The following is a 26,946-nucleotide window of genomic DNA, read 5'->3' on the forward strand; positions in this document are numbered from 1 at the left end:
TGGAGGTCCAGAGTGTTAGACCAAAGCTGTTGTGATATTGATCACTTATCCATACCATAATCCCTCTTTAAAGGAAATCTACCATAAAAATCCAGGCACCGAGGCCCCGTTCATATGTCTGTATGGGGCCCATGATCCAGCCACACTATTTGCAGCCAGATCATGGCCTCCAACCGGTCATGCTGTGGTAAGCACACGGTATCTCCCTGCTTTATGATGGACTGTGGTGTGACCGCCCAGCTTTCAGTGGAGATGGGAATGGTCAAGAGTGCTCACTCCCCCACCCGGTCATGTGCTATGCCTGAGATCCAATCCAGATGAGGACACGGGTGTGTGTGCAAGGCCTTAGTCGTAAATTCAGGCACAATGACTTTTTCCTTCTAAAATCAACTTTAAAAATTATGTTAATGATCTGGGGGATCTTTCCAAAGCTCCTCTGTGTCCACCCCTCTGCTCCTTCAGAACTTCTCCCCTCCATCTACCTGATGTAATTTCACTGCTGTAGGGGAAGTTTCAGCACACAGTGGGAGGGGAAAGGTCTCCTGCTCACTGTAACGGCTCTAGTAACACCCCTTCCAGAGACTTTCAGGGTCATTAGCATCATTTTAAAAATTGATTTCAGAAGAAAGGAGGCCATGGATAACAAGTATAAGAAGATTACTACAGTCACGGTGACTGGATCTTTGAGTAATGTCCCTGGTTTCTCATGATGGATTTTGATAGATTCTCTCTAACTTTGTTGACCACATATAACACTTTCAGTGTACCTACATCTGTAGATAAAAAGCCAGAGCAGTTACAAACTGTAAGATCAATTAAAAAATACAATCAAGCCATGAATTGTAGTTGCAAAATCTATGGATACTCCTAAAAGTTCCTTAGCCATAGCTAGCAGATTGATTAAGAACATAAAAACACTTAATACTTCCTTAAAGGGCTTTTACATCTTTAGCTATGGCTCTCCCTGAACACTGGGACCAACTTAATTTTATTTTGTATTATTATTTCTATTGGATCATACATTGGGCTCCTACCCTTGACATTCTACATTCACATATTATGGACCAAGGGTTAGGGTCCATGTAAGGACAATAAAACTACACAATAGAAAAGCACACAACAAAATGCTATTAATTTTGTAAAAATAGCAGGAAGGTGCAAGGCAAAGCTAAACCAGAGGCATGAACCCCCCCTTTAAAGCCATTCTAAAAGTCTACAGCGCAGTAGTTCTATAATACATTATTTCCTAATGGAGTGACAACATTTTAGGGGTCAAGAAGTTAGAGAAGTTGTTATGCAACATAAGTACACCTTGTCATGACAACGCTCAATAATTTATGGAAATCTATTCCCAATAGCGAGGCCTTGAGCTCAGCGCCCCCCCCCCCCTCCCCAGTTATTCTCGCTGCATCCATAATTCTTCAGCATTCGCTATTCTGTCTCGTTTCCTGCTGCTGTGGTTCAGTAGTCAACATATTGTTCGCATGACAGCCTAGGCAACGCTCTGTGTGACATGTTACAGCCATAAGGTGGTTCAAAAATGAGTATTTTTTTCAATATTTTTTTGCCCTTTCATATGATTTATAGGTACATTTTTTCAGTTATTCTGAAGTCGATGGACTGTAAAAAGTGGTAGCTGGAACCTTCTTTGCCAATAATGAGTGTGCTATTGATTGTGCCATGTTCTTTGGTTCAGTAGACCACAAGGTCTGTTCCTTAGGTAGTAAGGGCTATACCTCCTTTCCCTGGATCAGCAAGAACTGTTCATACTGGTAGGGTTCGGGGGAAGGGGGGAGATGTCAAGGACAGCAGATGCGAATCGAGTCCAATTTTTTTCTCCAAAATTTTATTAATGTTTATAAAAGACCATAATAGGTAATCACAACGTGTTTCAGGGATCGGACATCCCCTTTATCACGTGAATTAGTTTGCTTTACCACGTGACTATTTCTCTTCTTCTTGCGAGGATCCTGTCCTTACTCATAGGTAATTTATGTCTCGAAGCCCCTTGTCCAGTATATCCATAAGATGATATAAGTATCACTGGGTTCTACCAATGGCTAGAATGGGGATGTCTAGTCCCCATTTCTTTTCATTCATGACTTGGTCTTTACTGATGGCTAGAATGGGTGTGTCTAGTCTCCGTTACTTCTCATTCATAACTTATGAGGTTTGAAAGTAGTAGAGATCAAGTGCAGTGCTACACTATTCAATGTCTAGGGTGCAGTCTCATAGACGTTGAATGGAGGGGACTTCACATGCAACTTCCTCTACAAACAACTCCTGGCTCCTGATTATTCCGTTAGCGTGAATCAGGGCTTGTGAATCCTTTTCCAGAGATTGATAGAACTCCAAATGATCAGGCATTGATCACCTATCCAGTACATTGGCGATAAGTCTTTGGACAAACCCTTAATTACTTATTGGTGTTTTCCAAGAATTACAACTGATGGGCTATCGTCAAGAATGTACAGTTTATCAGTGTGAGCCCGACAACCAACTCTGACTTCGATGAGTTGTTTGGCTCCATATAAAGAGAGAGCGCAGCATCAGATGTTGGCACCATGTCCCTAAAGGGACTTGAGGCCATCACTGCATTCTTGGCATCAACAGAAATCAATATAAACTGTGTCTGTACTTAACTTCTCCAGCCGCTAAAGATGGCTCTGAGCATAGAGTGAAACAGCAGCTACATAATGTATAGGAACCTTGTATAGGAACTAGGCATGGCGTCAATTTGTCGGATTGGCTGTTTGGCCACCAATTCGGCAATATGTCTGGGTCAGGTGGTTGAACCCGAATGCCGCCCCCAACTGCTCATCTCTATTAAAGATACTGTGTGCTAGTGCAAAATATTTACCAGGCCTCCCTATGGTGGATGTTTTGTAAATTTTCGTATGGGATAGACACATTTTAGGCCCCTTTTTAAGCTACATCCTTGTATTTTTGCCTCCTATTTTTACCATTCAACCACAAACAATTTTTAGAACTGGCCTCCATATCTTTGATGCTTTTCAGACTGCATTTCTTCCATGTCTGGAAGGATCTGTAGTCTGAGCAGGTGTCTTCTCACTTTGCAGGCATGTGAAGTTTTTGTGCCATCAGGCTCACTTAAGTGACAGACAATCGTTTTGATAGATGTAACTTTTTACTTTTTTCTATCCCCGATAAAGCTCCACTAAATGAACAGAGCTCGGCATTGTAGCTTTTCTTTCTTTGGTTTGTGTTATATACAGTTTTTCCAGTTTTTGCTCAGCGATAGGCTTAGTAAATACCGTTTTTCGGATGGAGGACATAACAGTTGTAAAATAGAGGAAAACGACTTTCTCTCGATCTACATTGTTAACAAGATGATTCTTTACAGATTATTACTGAAACACACGTCTCCAATTCTCCTTCAGGGAAGCGGAGAGCACTCGAGCAGGAAATTGGTACCTCTTCATCTCGGGGGTGAACCTTACTGCCTGTTCTTTAATTTCTTCTGATCATTTAACTCATCGGTTCCCAGAGAAACGTGTTTCGAAAGTTGCCTCTGGTGTGATTGACAGTTGTGGATTTCTCGCTATATTGTTTTATCTTTTGCTTTGAATAAAAACCTTGCTGAAGGCCATTATTCATGCAGCCATTACTTTGCTAAAAACCATTAGTCACAAATCTTATTACTTACTCAATCTAGCTCCCATTTCCATAATTGACATCTAATGGTTGAAGCGTATACACATAGTTATCGTCTGCCGAGAGTAAAAAGTTAGGAGAAATATTTTTGCCCTTTTTTTTCATGTTTTGGTTTTTTTAGCCTGATGATGGCAGAGAAGGACAGTGTTCATAAAAGGGAACTGTAAACCTAAGGGGTAAAACAGGGATTAACCATTCTAGACCAAGGATCGACTAGTGACCCTGGACAAGAGGTCGTGGCTTCATGTGCAGTTTGGGACATATTTGGGGCATAGACTAAGTCAACTAATATGAATTGCAAAGTTAGACTCGACAGACTTAAGCTAGGCCAGATTTATATATACACTTTGATAAGTGATACATTGCAGAATAAGACTCTGATCTAACAGTTAGACAGTTATGATAAATATGTCCCCATATCTTTTTCATAGTGTCCCCTAATGATAAGCTGTCCCACTGCTAGAGCCTCTTTTAATCAGGAATAGAAATGAACAGACCCGACGTTCCAGTTTGGTCTTAACTTTTGGGTTTGGATGTCTGACCCACACCTATTTCCGGATTGGCCAATTATAGCCATGGCAAGTTGTAAGGGGTGTCCATTCACCGGATTTGCTCAGCCACCAATCCAGCAACATGTCTTGGACAGGCGGCTGAACCCCAACTTGAACATCGGGTCCACTTAACTCTAAGCAGGAAGTAACCAAGGGGAAACTGAGCTGGATCAAGAACAAGTGATGATGTGCATTTTGCCATTGATTATAAAAAGATAGTAATTTTTCTTCTCTTTCTAAACAGCAACCACAACTTGAAAGGAAAGACAGCCAAAACAGTTCTCAGCACAGTGTATCCAGTCATCACAGTGGGCACACCGCCTCACCCCTCCGTAGTGCCCCTCCTGCTCCCGACTATCCAACCAGTGAGGCACCATCTGTGGACCAAGGAGACGGCTCAGGACAGAAAAAGCCGGATCCATTTAAAATCTGGGCCCAGTCCAGGAGCATGTATGAAAGCAGACGTAAGTATTTAGTCTAACTATACTCTAATTCCTTAGAAAGGATAAATCTCATGCCTCTATAAAACAATGTTGGATATTTACTAAGCTGAATGTGGCTGAACTATGGCTCGAGTTGTGCCATTGTCCATGTCCCTGTTGTTCTCTGCTTCCTGGTTCTGCTCAACACACAGGAAATGCTTCACTGCCAATCACTGACTGAGATGGGCCCCTACGGTGGCCTCTGATTGGATGATTTGGGTACTTGCTGTGTGATGAGCAGGACCATGATGCAGAGGACCGCGGAGAACTGGGCAGCATTACAACAGGATCAGATCAGGGGGATCAGTATTTTGCTATATTTATGCCCTGCTTTTTATTAGAAGGTTGAGCTGCCGCAGTGACTGATCAGCCATCTCTTCAGGAATCGGCAAGCTAATATTTAATTCCTTTCCAGCGTCACCACAAGGGAAGCTAAGTGGCATTGTGTCCACTGAAATCAATACTAAACCCAGGGAATACAAACTGTGTGCATACACCCTGCTTTGGTGCCTACCTGCTTTGGAGCTTGGAGGTTCCTCATGGGAGTAGCGGAGCTGTTACATATTTGCATTGGAGCCCAGACTTTTCATAAGTAGACCCTAGTATATTCGCAAAATAAAGTTTAGAGATCAGCAAATCTATTAATTGGTTCATAATTTCCATATGAATCTGCTATTTTTGAGGCACCCAAGCAAATTTATATCCTTTCTACTAATTTTCGGATGAATCTTCTAAAATGGCAGCTAGATACAAATGTCATTCATCCAAGAGCTTTGGATGTGGAGATGAACGAGGGAAAATGAAAATAAAAATCTGCAAAAAATGTATAATAAAAGAGCTTTTTTTATATAAAAAATGTGTTTTAGAGGACTAGAAGGTGTTATATAATTTTCAGGAAAATTGGCGGAACATCGGTTTCAGACCAAATAGATTCAGAACCGAATCTTCTTAGAAATTCACTATGGGTCTACAAAGTGTACAACGTGCAGTAGATAAGAAAGTGGGGTGGCACTATTCCATGGTCTTATTTCGATGTGCAGACATATTTTTTTCAAGGCATAAATCCGACATAAAAGGTGAGGTGGTGCTCTGGTTCAAAAATGTGAATAAGTCCCAATAGTAATAGCAAAAAAACCAGTAGAATCGGCACTCACCTATCTTGTTCCTTTTGAATGTTGCTTTATTGTTACATACTTACAAAAATTCTTTTAAAAACAGTAGACCAAATGGAAGGGGTAAGGGAGGACATAGAACAGACTCACGAGACAACCAAACACATGACAGCTGTTTCGCGCTAGCAGCGCTTCATCTGACCTGTCAGGTCAGATGAAGCGCTGCTAGCGCGAAACAGCTGTCATGTGTTTGGTTGTCTCGTGAGTCTGTTCTATGTCCTCCCTTACCCCTTCCATTTGGTCTACTGTTTTTAAAAGAATTTTTGTAAGTATGTAACAATAAAGCAACATTCAAAAGGAACAAGATAGGTGAGTGCCGATTCTACTGGTTTTTTTGCTATTACTATTGGGTCTACAAAGTGTATCTGGGATGATTTGCTTGACTGCCCACCATGCTACAAATAATGCACAAAGCCCATTCAGTAGATTTATAGGTTTACATAAAACCGTTGTCATATTATAGTAACCTCATGGCCGGCCTAGGTAACATACCGCATGAATGTAAATTTCCCTGGAAGCCGTTATTTTTCCCCCTCAACAAGCAATAAGCGGAGGAATCCCAGACCATCAGACTGATGGATGCAGATTTCTTGGCAATATGACTGCTCAGATCAGCATGTATGTAACCTTGGCATCGCTGCTAACAGCCTCCTATGTTTATATAGATGGGGAGTAAATGGACCACGCACGTTGTCGGGTTTATTCAGTGTGTAACCAAGTGCAATATGTGGATACTATGAATTGATTGGTGTCTCGGACTTGGCAGGTGCACGGTAGTATGTTATCCAGCAGAGTCTATATTATATTGCCAGAGAATGGAATATATCAGTGGCAAAATCGAGTGTATAAGTAGGTAACTAAAACCGTCTGCTGCTGCTAAATCATATCATAGAATAGCTGGAAGCGAATTTATAAACTGTATGGGGGGGGGATGGGATGTATATTACCATAGCTGAGGCAGCTGAAGTAGAAGTTACAGAAAAAAAGTATATTTTGGTTTATACCATAAAAAAAGTATATATCATTAGAATACAATCATTTTGTCCACTAAAACATGAGAAAAATAATAATAATAAAAAAAAACATACAAAGCTCTATTTTAAGGTGTGGTCTTGGTATTGTATATCAAGCTCTGTATATCAAGTTACAGAGAAAACACAATTCTAAGCAGTCGAAAGTATAGTTGCACATGGCCAACTTTGGTTTGACGAACTTGGTCTACGTGTTGACCGGATTTACCGATCCCAACTGCGTATGGTTGAAGTGAATTCATAATTCTTCTCCAACGTTGACCTTACAGTTTATAAAGATGTCAGCCAAATATTGTTCTTCTCAAACAACCCTTCTTTTTCCCTAATTTGGGGCAAAACCATGACACGACCAGAAACATTAGTCTACCAACCCTACTAAAATTACCAATTTGTACTGTCTACAAGACCCATTGATGACAAAAACCCAACCCCAAATGATAAAAAGGGTTGTTGTAAAAACCTTCTACAGTATTAGGAGATGTATACCCAACGTGTAATCTTTACTACTGGTTGGGTTGAGTATCGGTTGTCGTGAAGTTTCCCAGCCCTGGTTGTAAAAGAGAAATAATAAAGTTTTATTTTAGTGCAGTGTGACAAGGATCAATACAGAAATAACGTTCATTGAATGACTATTGATATTTTGTTTAGTTTTTTTTAATGGGTATTTAATCTTGATTAGGATGAATTACCGTACGAGCTGAAGAGCTGGAGGAGCAAGAAAAACTCCACTAATTGCATTATTGACTGTAGAACACTAACCAAAAATGTTAAGCTTTACTTATTATTCAGAGGAGCAGTAATACCTACCCTTATGATCTCTATTATTATTATTACACTTAATATTATTTATAGTGCACTATTAATTTCATGGTGTTGTACAAGCCATAGGGGACTCTACATTAAGACAAGAACAAGTGCAAGTACAAATACAAGATTACAGAGATCAGAAGACACGTAGAAGGAGGACTCTGCTCGTGAGGGCTCACACCCTATTACTGACCTTATAACTATTGTAGATGACTGTTGGTGGGCCTTGAACCTGCAAGCTATCTTTGGTGACTGATGATGGTGCTTGGACCTTCTTACTGCTGTCGGTGACTGTTTGCGGTTCTTCTAGCTATGTTGGGTGACTGTTGATAGCCCTTAGACTTTCCAGCTATCTTGGGTGACTGGTGGATGTCCTTGGACCTTCTAACTTTTGTTGTTGGTCCTTGGACTTTCCAACATTTGTAAAGACCATTCTCCCTTTCCCAAAGGCTTGATTTCAGTTTGCAATCTTCTTGACTTGGTTAAATAGTTCGCATTTGTTTCCTTATTAACATGTTCCAAAAAAAAAAATAACAAAAGCTAAAAATATATTTATGCATAGATATATCCTACTAAAAGTATTGTAATTTTGATGTGGTTTTTTTAAACTCCTGCCAAATATCTAAATTTGAAATGATACAAAATATAGGTTTACCTTTTTTTTCTACTTTCTCATTGAATTACTCATTACAGAGCAGCCACCTATCTAATGCACAGCATGAGAAATGTCCAATACAAAATCTGGCTTCGATCCTGATTGTTCAGTTTTTCCCATCCATGCCTCTGCCTTAACCACAAGTTACGTCTTCCCCTAATTATATTGATCCTTTTTTCCAGAAAGGTCCTTATATCACCTTATCTACTTGACTCGCTTAATGGTATTGACTTGTGGAGACCACCACTTGAATCAATAGGAGAGAAGATCCGCTAAGGATCAGATATAGTTTTCCGGTAATACTCTACTGGGAACCAAAATGAAGTTTAATTGATGGAGCCGAAGTTTAATTGATGGAGCCTTTTCATTCAGATTGCCTTATTCAGCTCTAAAGCTTAAGTGATGATAACTTATTTGGTAGTGGAAACCATTTTTTGCAAACAATTTCTACTTGTAGGTAATACAATAGTTAATATATTAGAATACAAAAGGTATGCCCGAGTAAAAAGAAGTAAGTTGAACGACCTGTACAGGCAGTACCCGGGTTACATACAAGATAGGGTCTGTAGCTTTGTTCTTAAGTTGAATTTGTATGTACGTCGGAACTGTATACTTTATCATTGTAACCCCCAGACAAATTTTTTTTGGTCTCTGTGACAATTGTATTTTAAAAATGTTGGGTTGTCAAAAGAACCAGGAGTAACAATAAATCTTCATTACAGACTCCTGTGATAACTGTTACAGCTGTTTATTGTAGCCTAAGGCTAAAGTACAGTAAATTACCAACATCCAGAGGTCCGTTTGTAACTAGGGGTTGTATGTAGTCAGGTGTTCTTAAGTAGGGGACTGCCTGTATTTGCAACCGGTCCATATTAATCCCCAATGTGTTCTATTACTAGTGCCATAATGTTACTTGAGACTACGAGGCATAGCTGAAGGTGATTCCTCCATAGGCTTTGGGTTCTTTACGAGACATCTACGTGCATAAGCCCTAGCACAGTATTCGATGCCAGGTAGTTGCATAACAAGTTGGTCAAAAATTGAGTGGACTACCATGACCCTGAGTGGGCATTGTCACTAGAGCCTACAGGCAAAATATCAGACTTGCTATTGCTCTAGACTTCTCCTTCTTTTGCTTCTATGGTTATATAATAGGAAGGATTCTTCTCTTTCATCCACAGACATTACTGACTGCAGGTGTTCACTATCTCTAGGGTATCTCTGCCTCAACATCTTCTCTCGTAGCCAAAATATAATGTTCTTTACTGATTTTTCAGCTATTTTTGGGAAAGCCGGATCTTCAAAAAGAATATACACCCCATGGCATTGCTTATCTAATTGTATCATTAATTGTATGTTCTACCAGGTAGATCCTTAGGTGGTCTCAACACCTACTGAGTCAAACCTATTTTGTGTCATTAATGTAAGGTGTCGAATAGAACTTGCTTCTCATTAGAGTTCCTATGGGCCATGATAATGTGTAGAACATCCTACACCTGGCTTATTTCCTCACTTTTTCTCTAATTATGGTAAAGTTGTTCCATTTGTGGTATACAACAAAAGTATCTTGTGTAAGACAGTCTTAATTAGAATTTATAGTCAAAAATGTATCCAGCACAGCCACTGGTACTAGGTCCATGTAACTTGGTTCAAGCACTAAGTACTGTACATAGCACCTACTGTACTGTTTCATGTACCTGGTTGTCGTCTCCACTCCTTGAAGCTGCCGAAACATTCTAGTAGTGCTTTGAACTAATAGCCGAAATCGGGTACTAAAAAAAGTCCAATATTTACATGTACTTTTTTCGGTTGCATGCAGCAGAAAAGAACATTGGGGTTGTTAATACATTAACCTTTTTGGATGAAAAGTTTCTAATTTTAGTATGACCAGGTTTACTGTTGTTTGGAAAAAAAACAATCTACCATATTAAGCTACTTAATAGAAGTCTGAGGGTTATATATCTTCCCTTTATATTCCAGAAGATGATTTATGATATCAGCTGGCATAATTGTTTGGGGATTTTCATCTTACAATAGAAGGGATGAGAGGATGCCAACACGAAACTTACGGGACACAAAGCCATTCACGAGTCAAATGGGCAAACACTGCAATGAATTCATAGTGATAAATAAGATCAAATTTCAAAGTTGGCAAAATCTGAAGCATCTGGCAAACGGCTTAGCGGGAAGAATTGGTGTTATTAATTGTAGGCCAATGACATTGTAGTTTTTGGTCTGTTAAATTCTATTTTCAATGAATTGTGAAGAGTCTTACGTACATCTTCTGTCTGGTTACAGAGGGAGTATATTACTGCTCCAGAAATAGCTTGGCAAACCTTTGCCAAAATGATTTTAATTTACGTGAATTCCTCCCAAAAGCAGATGTTGAAGAATAATGCGTCGTCCATGTTGGATTTCAACATGTAGATACACTACAACAAGAGAAGTTCAGCCACCTAATGTTAAACCACATACCTTAACAAAGACTATAGCGCTAGTGGACAAGAAGGTCCAACCTAGGCCCCCGTGGAGAGAAAGAGTCAAGACAAAATTGTCTGTACAGATGGTTCCCTACTTAAGGACACCCAACTTACTGATGACCCTAGTTACAGACAGACTCCTCTGCCCACTGTGACCTTTGGTGAAACACTCAGGATGCTTTCCTTTAGTTCCAGGCTGCAAAGATCAGATGTAAGTTGTCTGTAATGAGGTTTTATTGATAATCCTTGGTCCCATTACAGCAAAAATGTTAAAAAATCCAATTGTCAGTGGGCCAAAATTTTTTTTTTGTCTGGAGCTACAATAATAAAATATACACTTTTGACTTGCATACAAATTCAACTTAAGTACAAACCCAAGGAACCTATCTTGTACATAACCCGGGAACTGTCTGTATCTTATTTTTTGCTCTACATTTTTCAAACCAAGGCAGAAAGAGTTGCCACAAGGATGAGGAAGTTATTAACCCCCCAGGTTATTCTTGTATGGGTTGTTTAGTACCACAAGTGTGATCCTTGGCATTGACCTGCCAAAGTAGAAGTATGAGGAGGCTAGATAAACTTTTAGGAAATAATAGATTAGTAAGTAATGTTATAAGTTGCAGATGTTGTGATATTTCAGGAGTAGCTATCCCAATTCTTCTTCTTGGGAGACATTCTGTTGTCTAATAGCAGTACATTCCTGCCCGTAAACATTGTGTATGAAACCAGTCTGTTGACTATTTTTCCCCACCATCTTACCGAACAATGAACAACTTACAATCTACCATCTGTATTAAAGGGTTTACAAGTTAATAAAAACTTGTAGTCTTTCTTCTAGCAACCAGGTCTCCACATGAGTTGTGTTGATAATGTATTGTTGAAGTTAATGGAGCTGAGATGTGATACCACACACAACCTGTGGACTGGTCCACCACTGTGTCGGGAGAATTGAATGGCTGTGTTTTTATAATTTTTGACAACCCCTTTAAAAAAAAATGGAAAGTAAAGAATAATTTAGGGCATTCTGCTCGTATTGTGGAATAATACTAACATGTTGATTTTATTTGTTCCTTCTCTAGTTCCAGATTTTCAAGAGCATGATATCTTTTTATGGAGGAAAGAGACTGGCTTTGGCTTCAGAATTCTTGGAGGAAATGAGCCAGGGGAACCAGTAAGTAGTGCAGGAACAGATGATAATGTGATGCGTGATTATAATCATAAAGTCCTGCAATTATTCTTTATCAAATAAGATTAATAATTCAGTCTTCCAGCTGCAGATAGTAATGTCACTTAAGATTTGTATGGAAATATATAAGGTATCGGCTCTGGAGAAATCATCTGGCATCATAACTGAACCTCCTGGCACTTTTACCTTCTTCATATGCACTTCTGGATCTCTATAAAAATTATATAAAAGCCCTGATTTTATTCACACTTTAAAGGAGATCAACCAGTTGCGAAACCACAAAAAAACCTAAAAATACTCACCTCCGCTCCTCTTCATCTTGATCCCAGCGCTGTCCATTGGTAGTCAAGATCACCTAGTAAAGAAACTTATAATTACCAGCCCGGAGTGTTGGGAAAAGATGCCCGGCGCTCCAGGCTGCTAATTATGCATGCCCCCACACTACCCTCTCCCATGCTGGGAGCATTGAAGAGCGAGGTCATGTCGAAGGCGGGAATTTACAATTGGCAGCCTAGAGCTCCGGACATCTCATCCCTGCTCTCCATGCTGCTAATTATAATTCTAGGTGTTCCCATCATCAAGACTAGCGAAGACCAGCGCCGGGATCAAGATGAAGAGGAGCTGAGGTGAGTATTTCTTGGTTTTTTCTTGTGTTTTTGGACTGGTTGATTTTCTTTAATGATGGTTATATATTTACTGTAGCCGGGATTAATCTTTTTGGATTGCATCTCAGTGGTACCTTACAGAGAACCTTTAACCACCTCTTCCAACTCTTTGAATTCTGTGATAAATGTCACTGATTCCGGCACAGTTGGAATTTTACTCTACCCCCTAGCGTTCCCAAGAAATTAGAGCTGTAAGATTTTGCAGCAAATATACCAATTAGGCTCTTTTGTCAGGTTTGTGGTGCCAGGCTGTGTACTTCAACTCAGGACTGCCTATCCGACAGTATATAGTCTAATAACTAATTAAGGTTCTGAAACCAACAATCTACCATGGCTGGGGGAATTGATTCATGTATGAATGCATCACCTAACATGTTCCTGTGTTTTTCCAGATATTTATAGGTCATATTGTGCCTCTGGGAGCAGCTGATGCAGATGGCCGGCTGAGGTCCGGAGATGAACTTATATGTGTGGATGGAACGGCTGTGGTCGGAAAGTCACATCAGCTCGTAGTTCAGCTTATGCAGCAAGCGGCCAAACAAGGCCACGTCAATTTAACCATTAGACGCAAAGTAGTTTATCCAGGTGAGTTGAGATGTTCATTTAGTGGTCAAATCAGAAAATGGTAGCTAGATAACCAAACTTCTCAATTCTCAGAGGACAGCTCCACCGACAAGTGATGGGTACTATATGACTTTTTGCCGGTTAGGTGATACTAGTTGACATGAGATTGATATAGTTTCCATTTCTATACTATAGAGTTGACCAAAGCCATGCTACATCTTAGTAGGACTGGAGAGGTCATCAAGACATGATTCAAGCAAATGGTTTACATGTATGATCTCCAACCTCTGGTTTTTGACCTTAGATTTGTAACTATCTTAGTAGGACTGGGAGGTCATTCAGACATGATTCAACCAAATGGTTTACATATATGATCTCCAACCTCTGCATTTTGACCTTAGATTTGTAACTAGAGGGGCAGACTTTAGGCTTACATTAGGCCTTATTTTTCTATGAATGTGGTATTCCACTTTGATATATTCTACTCCTTAAAAGACTACTTAGTTTATATGTAGCACACCAACCCTTTTTTTTTTGATTTTCCAGTTCCCAAAACAGAAAATGATGCCCCTGCTTCACCAGCATCTTCCCACCATAGCAGCACTCAACCTGCCTCCTTAACAGAAGAGAAACGCACACCTCAAGGCAGTCAGAACTCGCTAAATACAGTCAGCTCCGGCAGTGGTTCCACGAGTGGAATAGGTAGCGGTGGAGGCGGTGGCGGCAGTGGATTGGTCAGCACAGTGATTCAGCCATATGATGTAGAGATTCGTCGTGGTGAAAATGAAGGCTTCGGATTTGTCATTGTGTCATCTGTTAGCAGACCCGAAGCTGGAACTACATTTGGTAAGTGTATATGTGGTTTTGGAGGTTGTCACCCATAACCAAGTAGTGTTTGACTTGCCTATTACCCCCATTTCATAACCATCAGGTCACATCTCTTTTGTGTGCTAACCCTCTGGTTCCTCTGTGTAAGATACATCCACACAGGATAGGATCAGCCAAATAGGGCTGGGGCCCCTTTCTCCAGGGGCCCCATAACCACTGCATGATCTGTTTCTATGATAAGCACCTGCCTGGAGTCTATGACTTTCTATTACGAGCGTTATTTTATAATTTAGATGTAAATTGACAGATTATGCTTTCAGAATTTACTTTTGCCGCTGGTTTTTAATCCATTAAAAATAAGCAAGCGTCATGTGAAGCCCCAGATGACAGTAAAATCTGTAATTATTAGGAAATCTTCAGAGCGATTCTCTAGGTTTATAGCTCAGTCCTAGTGTTAAGGGAGCAGTAAAATCACTTCTATTCTGCATAAGAAGCGGAGAGGAGCCTTAATAAACACAGCGGCTTCACTCCTCAATGAAATATATATAAGGTCTCCGCATAACGTTTTGTTGGCTTTGACTCAAAACACAAAATCAAAGTGACTTTTTTAATACAGGTATATGGATTATACATGGAGATATTATACATTTACTGACATAGGATTCGGTAAAGCTGTCCAGTTACGCCTATTATATCATAATGAAATACATATATACTGTGCACTGGCAATTCAGTGAATTTACATCGGATTTGTAGGTTCCTGATATACCATAATTTTATTTAAAATTGCATTATAAAGCAAATTACCGGTTCTAAAAATTGTTAATAACTGTTAGATCTCCTTTATAAAGCTACTAGTTGACTAGAACCAGTCATATTGTGGTTTTCCAAGCTACAAATATCCATAGAATAGGTCCTCGATATCTGATTGTTTGGGGTCCGCCATTCGGCTGAGAATGTGACAGGAAGCAGACAGCGCCATTTTCTATGTTGTGGCTGAACTAGGCTCCCATTTAAATGAATAGGATCTGCTATACAGTAACCTGGTCCGACCACTAAACCGAGAATGGAGCTGTCCACTTCCTGATTGATTCTCTGTTTATCATCTTCTTGATGTGAGAGGTTTCTAGGTGTCAGAATCCTATTAATCTGATATTGCAGACAAGCCATCATTAATTAACCATAAAACCCCTTATTGCGCTAGAAGTCCTCACAACTTGCTGCCGTTCCTGCTTTATCTTCATACGGGCCCGTATGTTGGCCCAATCCCACGGACTGCACACCTTGCACAGCACTGTGTTCCCTACATTGTACAGAAATATTTATGTAAGGAATTCCCATGTACTAAAGTGCCGGCACTGTATTCACTACTACAGTATCGGTGCTGTAGGTCGCCCAGCAGAGGCAAAGTTCTTCCATCATATCTATGTATGATGTGAAGACTCCCATCCTGTGCAAGGTGTGCAGTCTATGGTATCAGTTCAACATACAGGCCTGTTTTCACAAGTTCATGTGCATCCGGCCTACGAACCATCATAGGACGGCAGCCTGGTGGTTGGGGAAGAAGTCTGTAAGCAACTTTCTCCATTGGGCATCCGGCTTACGGACCAGCATAGGGCGGCAGCCTGGTGGATGGGGAAGAAGGCTGTAGGCAACTTTCTCCATTGGTCCGTTAATAGTCACACTAGTCCACTTCCACTTCATTCACACAGAAGAGTTCCAAGCAGTTCATACTTAATCAATCTTATCCGTTGCGTGTGCGACAAATCCCTTTAATGTTGTTATCACTTAGGCTGTTTTAAAAAATGTCTAAAGTTTTCACTATTAGCTATATACTTAAAGTACCTGTTTTTGGCTATCACCTATCAACTAACGCTGGTATATAGTCATGGAATTCTTCATGCCTTTGGTGTCTGCATTCTTATTTGTGTGCATTTTGCTTCCTGCCTCTTCTCTCATGTGTTGCTTGGTGTCGTTGTGTGAGGTATCTATTGGCTTTTGCTTGATGTACTTCTCTCAGTGATAAAAGACACAATTTCCGCCTGCTTAATGGTGCCGCGCTGAGTGTCTGTGGGGGAGGGGATGCTTTTATCCATTCATTCATTGATTATCATTCACATCTAACAGTGAACAAAACATTGGCAAGTACAAGTGTGTCGTACGTCTTGTAATATTGTGCAGAGTTCCGGGGCTAACACGGAGAGAGAACCCTATTCATAGACTCTTCACAAATCTGCTTGTTATGGCAAAAAAAAAACTATTCTGCTTGCATCTCCGACTTGCAATGTATGAAATTTTTTATTTTCATACATTTTTGTTTCTGCATGGTGGCCTTACTGTTTCATCACTTCTAAGAATATCACGGTGAACATGTCAAAACACCTTATAGAAAGAGAAGTATTCTAGACTCAAGACTAAGATTAAGAACTAAGAAAAATGTCCTTAGACCAGTAGAGCGTTCATTGTAGGCTGAGCCCCAAGCCATGAATGTTGTATGCCCCAGTCATCAGAATGATGGACCATTTGGGTCCACCAATTTATACAATGGGCATCTCCTTTATGGAGAGCGCAGCTCAAACATCTTAAGCTAACTTAAGTTTTGCCAAACTCTTAGGCCTTGATAAATTTAATCATATGGACAATTAAACAATTAACGTGCCAGGCCAAAATGGCAGATATCGACATGGTAAAGCTAGGTTCACATCTGCGTATTAGGGACATTGGAGGCCTAAAAACAGTAGTCCAACACTTTCCAGCTTCGACAATGGGACAATCAGTTAGTCTATCTTGGTGTCCATCATTTTAAACATCCAGCTTGGTCATCTTTTCCATTATAGGAGCAGAACGAGAAAAATAACCAAGTGAGGTTGGGAACCTAGTTTAACATTGTTGAGAAGACATAGGATTATAAAGTTCAATCCTAATATGTTAATCTAGATCAGTGATGGTGAAACTTTTAGAGACTGAGTGCCCAAACTACAATTGAAAGCCACATATTTTTTTACAAAGTGCAAAATGCCAATTTAAAGTAAAATATTGCTCCCTGCTGTGTCACAGATTCGAACATATTGGCATCCTGAAGACACCAATACAGTAGAAAGATGGAGAAATTCGGATTATTATTGTAGCTTCCCTCTAAGGTTCCCTTAACAGGATGAATCGCAGGCCCTGAGAAGGGGCTTCAATGATAATCCAGCTCTGCCCACTCCTCCCTGGCACGTTCTGGGCTACCTGTGACTGCAGGAGGAGGAGTCCTGAATTGTGACCTTTGTGCTGGGTGATGGCCTGGGTGCCCACAGAGAGTGCTCCAAGTGCCACCTCTGGCACCCGTGCCATAGGTTCGCCACTACTGATCTAGATGGAGGGAAAATAATATCTATGGATCTATGACATTGACTCCAACTCCAAATAGCCCCATTCTATTGCTAGTTAGTAGTCTTCTGATGTTCATGACACCCTAAATTTTGCACACAATTGAAAACTGGAGATCTCTAAACTTGGACTAGCTCTATCTTAAACATATGGCCACCTCTTTGTCTATTTTTACCTTTAAACAAAAGTCTTCACGACTAAATGCCTTCGGTGGAGACTGGATTCCTTCTATATCCCCTTGTGAAGTTCTTTATTGAAGCTGTAGACCTCAGGGACTCATTGAAATGCTAGATATCTATGAGTTGCCTACTTAAATAGAAGTACATTAAACTTTTTTAGAGATTTATTTTTATCCATGGCACAAAAAACAATGCATTAGTATCTTATAGCAAGAAGAAAGTGTCTTCTCGAGTACACAGAAGTCAAGCCAAACAATATTGACTATGGATTTTGCATCTACTGTGGACAGCAAGCATTCATCAAGTGTGGAGAGCCGGCAACTTTGCCATTTTGTCTCGAATATGTCACAGACTGGTTGTCTTGCCAATGTTTTTTATTCACATGAGCAGTGACGCTCATCTAATAACGTTTGCTTAATGCATTATTAACCCTCAACCTTCTGTTTCCTTTCTCAATCCTTCTCTTCTTTACCCTTCGATGTCTTGTCACTTTAACAAAAATTGTGACATAAAAAAAAAAAAAGCCGGAAATGCATGTGTGGCCATGCCTCATAAAATAGGTCGGATAATAGAGGGAAGCCCAGCTGACCGGTGCGGCAAGCTCAAAGTGGGAGACCGGATACTGGCTGTTAATGGATGCTCCATCACCAACAAGTCACATTCGGACATTGTCAACTTAATCAAAGAAGCTGGAAACACTGTAACTCTACGCATCATTCCTGGGGATGGTAATATAGTTTTTACTGATTTATTCTTTTTTTAATGCTCTTTATTTATCTTTATGCCATAAAAATATTGTAAATATTAATGATAGTGATTAGTGATGTTAAAGTGGAATTGTCAGCATTGACTATGGTTGTGGATGAAAGAGACCGAGGCCCATTCAAATGGGACCATATAATGGGTGCTTAGTGGGATTGTCCTTATGCTATAGTAATATATATGTGCTGTACTGAACTCCACCATCTTTGGTATGCAACTCTTTTATCCAGGAGGTGCTGGACTGGTCTATGGTGTTAGTCTTTTTTTTTTTTTTTTACTGACTAAGGTGGCCACACCACTATGGTTGACTAGTTCATACGGCATTGCTGTATAAGCACCAATAGAAGAGAAAAACTTACAGCTTCCTGATCTTCATGAGCCACAAAAATTTGAGTTTTAAAAATTGATATGTCCGTTCCTGTTTCCTTGGATGGGATGTTATAGGGAACTCCAAGGTTTTGAAGTGATGGCCTATATACCGATCAATGAGGGTAGACGTAACTTACATAACCTGCATAACTACGGAAAGGTGTGTAGTATCATCCTCCTCCTCGCTCCTGGCTTATTCCCAATCTCCAAAAACCTGGGCCGGTAGTCTTCGATATCCATATGCATCTTCAAATAGATAATCCTGAAGGTGTTGGGGGGCTAGCCAGGGTCAGATACAGGTTTTACTAGACCCCTTGGTGACAGAGCCTCAGTGGGCCCCTTTGCAGTAAACTCAGGTGGCAGAATTAAACGTTCAGAAACTAAAACAGTCTCCTGTTCCAAAATATTCCCTAGTTTATCATCGCAAACAGCCCCCTCATGGTTATTTTATATAAAGCCCCCCTCAAACCCTATGGATTCATTAGATAAAGCCTCCCCTCTTCCCCATGGATTCCTTGAGTACAGCCAAATGTGAACCCCCTAGCAGCTCTGGGCCCCGGCACTTGCCCAGGTATGCCCACTGCTGGTGCCGGCCCTAGGGTCAGCCTATCAATCTAAGATTAATGGCTTTGGTTAAGACTAACTCATCAGCTTTAAAAAACTAGAAAACCTTTTTAACAGTGGTCTGGTAAAAATTATAAAAGTAATTGGGATATGATTGGTTGTGATGGATGACATCACTGTCACAGTTTTTTTTTTTGTTTCGGCTAAAAACTGAAAGCGGAAAACTGTTTTGTGGTCTTCTTCTCCTGGTCTTCTTCTCCAGACTTACAGGACACGTGGTCATCTGAGAGATGATTACATTAAACATCATTAGCTTTTGTTATTATTGGGTCTTGTAATAAGTAGCACCAGGGAGATTTTTGGAGCCGGGGATAAAGAGGAGCCCATTTTTCATTTGACTTTCAGGCAGTTCTCATGGAAATGTTCATTAGAGCATCCATAATCAGGATTAATAGTTAATTAGCTGTGATATTACTTTTAATATCAGACACAAGTGTCAATTCTCAAGTAGACGCTGGTGAAAGGACTGCATTAGCGCGGCCGGGATGAAAATCTAGGCCAAATTATATTATTTGTCTTGTGCAATTATTAAGTAACCTTCACCGGCTGCAAGCGACATGCGCTGTGTTCTGAATCGTTCTGCTAATCCATTTCGAGAGCTTTTAATTTTTTTTATTTTTTTTATTTTTTCATTATTCTTTATAGCTGGGGAAAAGTTTTTTTTTTCCCCTCTTCTTTATTCTTCTAAAGTCTGCAGAAGCTGTTGTGTCTCTGTAGAATTGTGCAGCCGGAAAGGAAGCCCGAGCTGTACATTAGTTAAGTGTATGGAGGTTGGAATGTTCGCTTTTTGTAATGTTTTTGAGATGTTTTTTTTATGGAGAGGTTTCTACAGAGAATATTATATTGATAAATATGCAGAAGTGGATTGTTGCTGTTGTTTGTCTTTTGTAGAGCCGGGTTGGGATTCTCATTAGGGGCTTCTTCTATGAGTCCCATGGGGATTGATTAAAAGGGAAGTTATAAACTTGTTGCTCACATATGGTCATGTAGGTGAAGTGTCCTCCATCATAAATATGTCTTTCGTTATAAAGATACATTGCCTGAATGTAGACGTGTGTGTGTGTTTATATATATGCAAATTAGCATTTTGGTGCATTATGGGTGTGGCCACAAGCCTTATTGCACCCTTTATTTGCCCAGTTTCACAGGGGGATAAGTTACTGTTAATCTGGGCAGAGTGGGCAGCGAAGATGAGTTTGAGAAGGTGCACCAAACCTCAGGGGGATAAATGTCTGATCACTGGGAGCATGGCCGGTCCCAGCACCCGGCATACCTGGGCTAGTGCCGGGGCCCAGAGCTGCTGAAGGGGCCCACATGGCCCAATCTCAGTACCTCCTGCAGTATATGTGGGGGCTTTATATAAAATAACCCATAAGGGGGCTCTTCAATATGATGAACTAGGGGCTAGTTTAGGGAACAGGGGACTATTTTAGTTTCTGAATTTTTAATTCCGCCACATGAGTTCATTGGAAAGTGGCCCACAGAGGCTCTGTTGCCCTATTGAAACCTGGAGCCGGCCCTGACTGAGAGTCCACCCACTGCGACTCAATGTGATTAGCAGAACAGGGAATTGCAAATGTGTCCAACCAGCCTATTACAGGGATTTTTTGGGAAAGAGGCCTCCATTGAGCTGGCTGTCCCAACCCTTCCTAGAATTGAATAGATTTCATAATGTAGCAACCCTTTTAACTCAAGATACCCTCCTGTGTCAGACTACCCCCACCACCATATCAGTGTATCCACCAATGGGCCAAGGATATCACACAATACTGGACCCTAGAAGTCACGTAGAAGACAATTCAATTTGACGGCTACTAAGGCCTATCTCCTAGAACAGTGATGGCGAACATTTTAGAGACCTAGTGCCCAAACTACAACCTTATTTATCACAAAGTGCCAACACAGAAATTTCATTTGCGATTTATACTCCCGTCTATCACAGCTTTCGTTCATACCAGCACCTGAGGACACCAATAAAGCAGAAAATAGAAGAAATTTGGATGATCATTGTAGCTTCCCTCCAGGGTCCCATCAACAGAAAGAATTGTCAGGACCGGAGCAGGAGCTACAATGATAATCCAGATCTGTCCACACCTTCCCACTCCTCCAGTAGTCCCAGGTCGAGCTGTCAATTTTAAAATAGCTCTGTGCACAGCAAGTCCTGGGCTGTCTGGGACTGCAGGAAGGTACCTGGAGTCCTCTCTGGTGATGGCCTGAGTGCCCACAGAAAGGGCTCTGAGTGCCACCTCTGGCACCAGTGCCATAGGTTAGCCACCACTGTCCTAGAGGTTGATGGAAGGTGGGCCAACAGGATATTTTTATCTGGCGGCCCATGGAACCCCAGTCCAACACTGATGCCCTCATGGGTTATATAAAAATAGAATTTTTAACCAAGACAAGCCCTACAAAATCCCAAACCACCCAAAGCTTCTTTATCAAATACGTCAATAAATGTCCTGCCCTGTGGCCCGATTTGGGGTCCACTTCTCAGTTCCATCTTCTGAATCACTTCCTAAGTTGGTTCCCATTTGAAATGGATCATCTCCATTGGAAAAAAAAAAACTTTAAATAGATATGTGACTCTTTTTTTAAACTTGGCTTTACAAAAAACTAAATCTCACAAAAAGAGGCGTAAAAATCTTCATCTTCGGCCTTGGTAGATGTAGCAGCTGTAGACACGGGTCGTGTCGTTGTATCATTGCCCTTTGTATTGCCATTTCCATACATCTGTGCTTAAAGGACATTATGCCATTGAATTATAGTAATAAGATAAATATTTTTGAGGCATCGATGCGATTTTGTGTGAAGCAGGTTACTCCGGTAATACTTTAAATGTGATCCAGCTGATGGTTTCGACGTAATGACTCTCGTCTTGTTTAATAGATAAAATATCTCCAGGCCTTTTTACTCGGCTTATCATGCAAATTACATAATATGTCTAATGTACTTTGCCTTTTTTGTACGTTTCTGCTTCCAAATTGTTGATGCGTGTGGTAAAAAGTCTGCAGAAAATACCAAATGCATAATGTAATAAGCTTCAGTCGTGGAAAATATACAATGTCCGGTCAAGCGGTTGCTTTACCAATTATAAATAGTCCAACCAGGAAAAATCCTAAGAAATTGGGTCCTAGAGAAAATTGGGTCTTAAAGCAAGAATCTAAATTCTTCCCGATCTTGGTGCTGTTCTTCTTAGCTAAAAAAAAATTGTAGTTCCATATTTCCTGGGACAAGACACCGTCTCTTGCCCCAATATACCGGTAGGATCTGAGCTTCTGGATGGACCTCTAATCCCCTGACCCATATGAAGTAGCGAATTCTTCTACAGCGGCCACAGCTGGAGAAATGTGGTATTGCATGTCACCCAATTTTTTAGTGCTATAACATTTGATCTTTGGGAGTCCTCTAAAGTGGGAATATTCAGTTACTCTCGGGAAATATGGACACTTTGTCCTAATGGGAACTTTATTGTTGAATGTTCTTCCAAACCAATTATTCTTTACATCATTGTAAAATAACAAAAGTAGTAACTTTAGCCTTATCGGTCCCCTACTACTCTAGATGATTCCTAGGACCCCTCCCTGACTCCCCAATTCTGCTCCAGTGATATTGGGATATATCATGTGACATAGGGATGACGTTAAAAAAAAAAAAAAAAAAAAAAAGTATCATAGGTTTGTACAACCCCTTTAGGTTGAGTTAAAGGAAATCTACCACCAGGATGAAGGATTGTACAGTGACATACAGGTGTGTGCCCCCTCTGTCAGGATTCACTCTCCTTTAACCTTCTTATGCCCTTGTTTTTTTTTAAGGCTTTAAAAATTATACAAATGAGCCTAAGGGGCTTTAGTCTCCATTTAACACCTATTGAACTTGGAGCCCCTCAGACTCATTTGCATAATTTAAGTCTCTTATCATAAAAAAACAGGGCATAAGAAGCTAAGAGAAGAGCAGATCCTGTCAGAGTGGGCTCACACCAGTATGGCATTGTGCTTGGTTTACAATCCTTCATCCTGGTGGCTGATGTCCTTTATTGTTACTTCTTAAGTTTAGATGAAGAAGAAAATAAAACATTTTAAAAAATAAATAAAAATGTATTTTAACATTTTGATTTATTTTTTTCACAATTTTTCGACATTTTTTGCATCTTCTGCCCAGACCATAGAGCTGGAAACACAGCAAAAATTTTCAAAAATGTAGCAGAATTTTTTTTTCCTTTTTTTTTTTTAAAGTGGTCAAAAAAAAAAAGTTGGACAAAAGCATGATTCCTATAATGGAGAGACATATTTTGGGAGCTGCAACGCCTCAGAATCTGTTCCTGTGATGTCTACTTACCCTTATAATGAATAGGCTGAATATTGAATAACCTAGAAATATGGGCGCCTGTGTATCCTACAGGTGCACTTCTAGATGGGTAATGTTTGTTTTACAACATAACGTGAGGCACAGACAAATCACATAACGAGGCACGTTTTCTTCTTTGCTCGGCTTCATTCATTTAGAGAAAAAGATCCATTTGTTTACCGAGATTTCCACTTTTCCGGATAACTAATAGGCGAATTATGCAAAATAAACTCGGTAATTACCACCGTTACTGAACATTATTAAATAAATCTATGCAAAGTCCCGCTGCCGGCTTTATGTTGACTCCAGAAAATCTTTAATTCTTACAGAATCCTCCAACGCTTCGTTATTGACCAACGCGGAAAAGATTGCCACAATCACGACCACGCACACGCCTCAGACAATAGCCCAGGAGACCAAGTAAGACGATCATTAAGGGGATGTACTGAGCTGAGGTTTCTGGGCCTGGACGCTGCTCACTTACATTATTCTTCTCTTATTTAATATAGGAACAACACAAAACCAAAGCAAGAGCCACAGTTTGAATTTAAAACTCCGCCCACTACGCAGGTAAGAGTGATTTTTTTGGGGGAAAAAAATGCGTATATAATGGCAGCTTGGATATAGCAGCTCAGCTCTATGTAAGTTGGATGCCTATATAATAGCATCTTAGATACAGCAGCTCAGCTCTATGTAAATTGGATGCCTATATAATGACAGCTTAGATACAGCAGTAACTGTTCTGCTCCAGTCTCACTGCATTCAGATAAGGGCCCTTGCAGCTGCATATTTTTCTGTAGCCTCAGTTACTTGACAATATATATTGACCTACTGCTATTTCTGACATTAAAAGATTTATTATCTTGAAAGGGGAGGGAGCTGTGGCAGCTTAGGTCATAAATCTGAGTGCACAGAGTAAGATTGAGTGATTTACAATGCTTAATTGCTAGTTTTTAAAGCAAGTGTTGTACAGTGGCTTGTGGGTCCTGATGCAACTGTGACTTCTTCAACCTCTTTTGTTACGCTACTTCTGCCCTCCAATACATTAGCCGTACATAGTTAACATGTCTAGTAGCCTTCATGTTTCATCTGCTGCCACCATTGCTTGTTTATTTACCTCATTGGGTGCGGCCTAATATGGCCTCTAAATTTTTGTATATATGTTTTCGTGGACACTTTTTAAAAATGCAAGGTGGTCATGTGACAGAGTCAGAAGTAGTAATGTGTGTATGACTGTTCTGGTCTCCTCTCGGTAGTCGCAGTACGGTTTGCAGCGTCGCAATAAGCCGTACCCTTTATCAACAAGCTCAGTAATTGGAAATATGTTTCAGTATCATTGGGCGAAAAGTATATTTTCCCGAAAACGGTTCGGTTATGGAATTTTTCATAGCGCATTTATCAGGTTTGGGAGACAGATATTGTGTTGATACAACGCTCGCCTAATCCGAGGCGCCTTTCATGCAGGCAGATAAAGGGCCGTAACTCACGTAAACGAGCATCCAGCAAAACGGGATCTGACAGATATTGTACTTGTATTGTGCCGGGAAAATATTCTTACTGGTGATAGAAAGCGATAGTGGGGTATAAAGGGAGGGCATTGTGGGAGGACGCAGCCGTTTCAGCTACAATAAGAAAATATTGAGGCTGTTATGACACTGTTCCTGTTTAATAATATATTTGATGGTGCAACTTATAGGGGCAACTAATGCCCAAGGGGAAATCTATCCGAGAGAATTGTATAGACCTTTACATATGTGCATGAGGGTATCTCATCCCTTGTAAGATGATATTGGGGAAGGTAGGATTGGTCATGACCATTCTAATGTATGGAGTGAGTCCAGGGGAAGAGCTTTATGTGTGGGGGAAGTCAAGTGGAACAACTATATGTATGTATAATGGGGGGATTCTATGGGGATAGCTGTATGTAGGGGGTAGTTGAGGGGAATATCTATATGTATGGAGGAAGTGAAGGGAAACATATATTTGTATAGCTAATCGGGGAAGTTGAGGGCAACAGCTGTGGTTATGGGGGAAGTTGAGGGCAACAGCTGTGGTTATGGGGGAAGTTGAGGGCAACAGCTGTAGGAATGGGGGAAGTTGAGGGCAACAGCTGTAGGAATGGGGGAAGTTGAGGGCAACAGCTGTAGGAATGGGGGAAGTTGAGGGCAACAGCTGTAGGAATGGGGGAAGTTGAGGGCAACAGCTGTAGGAATGGGGGAAGTTGAGGGCAACAGCTGTAGGAATGGGGGAAGTTGAGGGCAACAGCTGTAGGAATGGGGGAAGTTGAGGGCAACAGCTGTAGGTATCGGGGCAGTCGAGGGCAACAGCTGTAGGTATCGGGGCAGTCGAGGGCAACAGCTGTGTGCTTTGGGGTGATTCGAGGGGAAGAGGTGTAGGCATGGGGGGAGTCGAGGGCAACAGCTGTAGGCATTGGGGGAAGATTTTGATTTTGACTATTACAGCAGTCAGTGACAGGGGGAGTCTGTGAAGTGGCTCAGTGCAGAGAACTAAGTGCACAGCAGTGTAAATAGACCGCTAGTGCAATCCATTTTGCATAGTCTCTGCTGATACAGAGTACACAAAGGTATCATTACACAGATCTCCGGGGCTGGGTGCAGATATACTGACAAATCGTCTTTAATTCTCATACTAGTCAATTTTTTGGGGCAGGCTGTAAAATAAAATAAATTACAGTGTAATCTACTTGGCCACTAGAGGTCAGCAATTGAGAAAAAAAATTTAGGCAATAGTCTGTTTTTTTATATGAATTGAGTTTCTTCCAGGTTTTTGGCTGTATATACAGCACACAGCTCCATATGTATCATCTACAATGTATTCACCATATATTTCCTGTTTACAGTCGGAACAAGACTTTTACATAGTAGAACTCGAAAGAGGGACTAAAGGATTCGGGTTCAGCCTGCGAGGAGGCCGGGAGTACAACATGGACCTGTATATTCTGCGTCTTGCAGAAGATGGACCAGCGTTGAGGTGTGGGAAGATGAGGGTATGTATACAGATACAGTTCCACCCATTTGTCTCCGACTTGTTCTACAGTTCTTTATATCATTTCTTCTAAGAGTAGAGGTGTTATTCCGATTGGCCCCTTGATCCCATTTTTAGGGTATATGGACAACATAGAGGGGGATCATCATTAGTGACTTTTAATGTGGGACACTTAAAGGGGTTGTATTGAGCACTGA

At 40.6% G+C, this 26,946-nt stretch overlaps 1 protein-coding gene across 9 annotated transcripts in view; it reads left to right on the forward strand.

Annotated features, from left to right (window-relative positions):
* Positions 1-26,946, forward strand: part of MAGI1 (membrane associated guanylate kinase, WW and PDZ domain containing 1) — a 351,260-nt gene that overhangs the window by 314,878 nt on the left and 9,436 nt on the right. For 7 of the 9 annotated variants that reach the window (XM_072127795.1, XM_072127797.1, XM_072127801.1 and 4 more), the window contains 8 exons: positions 4,471-4,690; positions 11,933-12,024; positions 13,097-13,289; positions 13,815-14,114; positions 18,172-18,375; positions 24,073-24,163; positions 24,253-24,313; positions 26,604-26,750. In XM_072127795.1, coding sequence (XP_071983896.1) covers positions 4,471-4,690; positions 11,933-12,024; positions 13,097-13,289; positions 13,815-14,114; positions 18,172-18,375; positions 24,073-24,163; positions 24,253-24,313; positions 26,604-26,750 — 1,308 coding nt within the window. The remainder of the gene's footprint in view (positions 1-4,470; positions 4,691-11,932; positions 12,025-13,096; positions 13,290-13,814; positions 14,115-18,171; positions 18,376-24,072; positions 24,164-24,252; positions 24,314-26,603; positions 26,751-26,946) is intronic. The other 2 variants (XM_072127798.1, XM_072127802.1) reach the window with 1 other exon arrangement.

Source organism: Engystomops pustulosus, chromosome 10, assembly GCF_040894005.1.
Source record: "Engystomops pustulosus chromosome 10, aEngPut4.maternal, whole genome shotgun sequence".
Lineage (NCBI taxonomy): Eukaryota > Metazoa > Chordata > Amphibia > Anura > Leptodactylidae > Engystomops > Engystomops pustulosus.